The sequence below is a fragment of the Pygoscelis adeliae genome, unplaced genomic scaffold (assembly GCF_000699105.1).
Source record: "Pygoscelis adeliae isolate BGI_AS28 unplaced genomic scaffold, ASM69910v1 Scaffold34, whole genome shotgun sequence".
NCBI lineage: Eukaryota > Metazoa > Chordata > Aves > Sphenisciformes > Spheniscidae > Pygoscelis > Pygoscelis adeliae.
The window spans coordinates 6377641-6380932 of record NW_008824658.1 but is presented as its reverse complement, the minus strand read 5'-3'; the positions used below and the strand labels follow the sequence as shown (position 1 = coordinate 6380932).

Below are 3292 nucleotides of genomic sequence, written 5' to 3'. Positions count from 1 at the left end.
GAGAAAACACCCTCTGTGTCATGTAAGGCACATAATACGTCTCTGTGGGTGTGGGGCACAGGCAGAGAAGCTATTTAAGGGGTGTTTATAGGAAGGCTCTGCATATCTTTTTATGGGGTGAGCAGGAAGGCACACGGAGCATGTGTGGAGCTGGAGATGGGGGAGCAGCTGCAGCCGGGTGAGCTGCAGCACGGTGCCAGGGCTTCCTTGGTAGCTGCAGAAGTAGTTTAGCCTAGTCCTCTGCTCCTGCGCTTTGTCCCCCAACTATTGCTCCCTTTCCTTTGAGGGTAGGAAGGAATCTGCTGTTTTTCCTCCCTCCATCTGCTGTCTCACCAGCCTGTTGGCCCTGTGAAAAAAATCCAGGCAGGTAGGAGCTAAGGCAGCGTTGACAGTGCAGAGCTGTCGCTCATCAGCGCGAGCAGGCATGTCTGGAGGGGAGGGTAGAAACAATCTGGTGGCTGGAGCGTGTAGCCCAGCTGGCAGCGCTGCACGAGGAGAGAAGCGCAACTGGCTTCAGTTTTACTTGAAGAATGCCCTGCCACTCGGAGCCGTATACGCTCACGGCCCGAGCGCAAACACTTGGGCTTGAGCAGGCAATGTGGTTACCAACGCACGTGCGCAGCCCAGCTACGTTTCAGGTTAGATTAAACGTGACTCTTCTGCTTCCTTTTAGGATTGAATCCAGCGACCTCCCTTTACTGGCAGCTGTAGCAAGCACTCACTCTCCGTATGTTGCCCAGATACTACTTTAAAATGCCAGAGGCCGTGGACGTTGACTTTTTTCCCCTCTGGAAATAAAGTGGAAGACAACTCGTTCTGGCTCCTTTCTCTTTGAAGCAACTAAAACAAACTGCTCGGTGAGCTGCAGCACCTCCATGTATGACTGCACGTTACGCAAACCGTTGGAGACTTTTCCTCTCCCACTTGGTCATTTATAAAAAAGGATAAAGAAAGGAAAAAGGAAAAATGAGTAAGGCTGAGATTTCAACCACGGAAAAGCAAAGATTTTAGCAAAAGCTGAAGATCTGCATTTTTTAATCAGTTTCTGTCACAATGGCTAACTGTAATTTATACTGGGGAACGTGAGGAAGAACTGCTTTGAGAAATGCATGATGCCATCGCCAGTTACAAACTCAACAAGAGAATGCAGCAGCTGCCTTCAGACTGGCTTCTGCCCATGAGGATCTCGTCAGATCCGTGATTCTCAAGCTGCAGTGATTTGTAAACAGCCTCTGCTTTTTCACGGCATAGTCAAATTCTGGACGCTTCCCCGAGGAAGAACAGGGGTTGGGGGGGGGTTGGTGTGTTTTGTAAAAAGCTCATTAATGACACTCAGCTCCAAAATCTATTTATGATCTTTCCCCTGGGGAGAGGGGATAGCGGGGGGCGTCGGTGGGGACAGGGAGGGAGAGGCCAACAGACAGACTAGCGATGGAGGTTCTCTTTCTTGGCCGGATGTTGTAACCAGTATTAAATGTGTTTATAATGTTTAGATGTTGCTTTATACTAAGTGATGCTTTTCTTCCACAACGTAATCAAAACGTTAAAAAAAAAAAAACCAAACCAAACAACCCAAATCTAAAGAGAACGTTGGCTGAAATTTCCCCGTGGGGTCCCCAGAACGACACGACTATTACCTCTAACTTTTTTATGGTCTCTAATGTTCTTGCAACATCATATTCTTTTTACAGCAGTCAGTCAGCTATTGAAATAATGAACTAGAAATAATTGTACCAAAGCATTGGGGAAAAAACAGATAGACTCTTACCCTTAATTGCTCAGGTAACTAACTGATATATTTTTTAAAACCATTCTACAAAAAATGAACATTGATTACACCAGAGTATAGTAATATCAAAATTATTTTTTGACAAATACACCCTTGACGCAGATGAGACTAATCCCTTTTCTACTCACTTGTGTAATTACCAGCAGGAAATGTTGTTTATTTTACTCTCAGCATTTCTCCTCTACTCAGCCATCGCTGTTTTGTCATTGTATATACAATAGTTGTACGAATAGCTGATGGACCCAATCTGGTGTAAGTAATGTAAATATACAGTGGTAGGTGGATTATGTTTTCAAAGGCTCTACTACCTCAGTTTAACTGGACGCTTCATGACAGGCTTTTCTTTGCGTGTTTGTCCTGGCAGCCAATTAATGTTGCTGATTTTTAGGTTCCGTTTTCATCGATGACATTCAGTATATCGAAATTCATGGATTATCCGCAGAAGTAGGAGATACGTGTTCACTTGGTCGCTAAACTCCGTAACAGTTCTATAAATAACGTCGTTCTGTAAGCATCTTTTCAATAGTATAGCACGCCTGCTATTGTTGTTTGCAGAGTTACTTTAAATACAAATCTATTTTAACCATTTGATAAACTTGAAAACAATAGGAGAGATCCCTGCCCCACCGCTGTCAACGACGAAGCTCTCCTCCCTTCCTTCGCTGGGGCCAGGATTTCACCCAGAGTGGGGTTTTTTTCTGTAATATTTAAAATCTGTAACTTAAGACTCTGTTCCAGGGGAGATCTACATGGCAAACCCAAACCCCTTTCCGTGTAGGACTGAGTCGACGTTAGTGAGTAAACCAAACGTTAATATAGGCAGTGTCATTTGAAACTCTCTTGTATATAAAGTCTAACGCTGACTGCTGCAGGGAAGAAACTTGGGTTTAATACGTGACCTAAGGATATGTTTCTCCCCTATTCTTCAAATGTCCTTCCTTCACCACACAATTATATTACATCTGGCTTTTGGAATGAGCACAGAACGTAGGGGCCCAGTTGTGTAAACACGTTTTTAATGACATATAGGATTGAGCTCAGAATATGAATTTTTAACTCTTTGCTATAATGCGTTATATAGCCAATAGTTACAGTTCTGAACATTGTACATAGATTTGCAGTTGTAACCTGACGATGTTAGTGCTGCCGGGCGCTGGCGTTGTGGGCCTGGTTGAGGACGCCCGAGGACGCGCTCCTGCCCTTCCTCTGGGGAGGTTCCTTGGGTGGGTTCCTCCGCAGGACGTGCCCGAATAGCTGGGGAGCGCCCGCACCGCAATCCTGGCGCCTCCCAGGACTGTGCTTAGAATGCATCCTCCCAGGAAAATACTGCGTTCTCCTCCGTTTAACCCTTATTGGGCGAATTGTGGGTATTGCTGTGAAACGGATTTGACTCTCGAGAAAGGCCCTTGCACGGCTTGAAATGAGCATTAACCTGAGAAGGAGCAAAAGGCGGTTGTCCGGCGGCGTCCTTCCCCGCCGTCTGCTGCCTCGCCCAACCCGCTG

General features: G+C 45.8%; 1 protein-coding gene across 2 annotated transcripts in view; it reads left to right on the top strand.

The window, feature by feature from the left end:
• FNIP1 (folliculin interacting protein 1) overlaps window positions 1-1871 on the top strand; it is a 45579-nt gene extending 43708 nt beyond the window's left edge. For both annotated transcript variants that reach the window (XM_009322726.1, XM_009322724.1), the window contains one exon: window positions 674-1871. In XM_009322726.1, the coding sequence (XP_009321001.1) occupies window positions 674-752 (79 nt within the window). In that variant the 3' untranslated portion in view covers window positions 753-1871. The remainder of the gene's footprint in view (window positions 1-673) is intronic.
• The last annotated feature ends 1421 nt before the right edge of the window (window positions 1872-3292 follow it).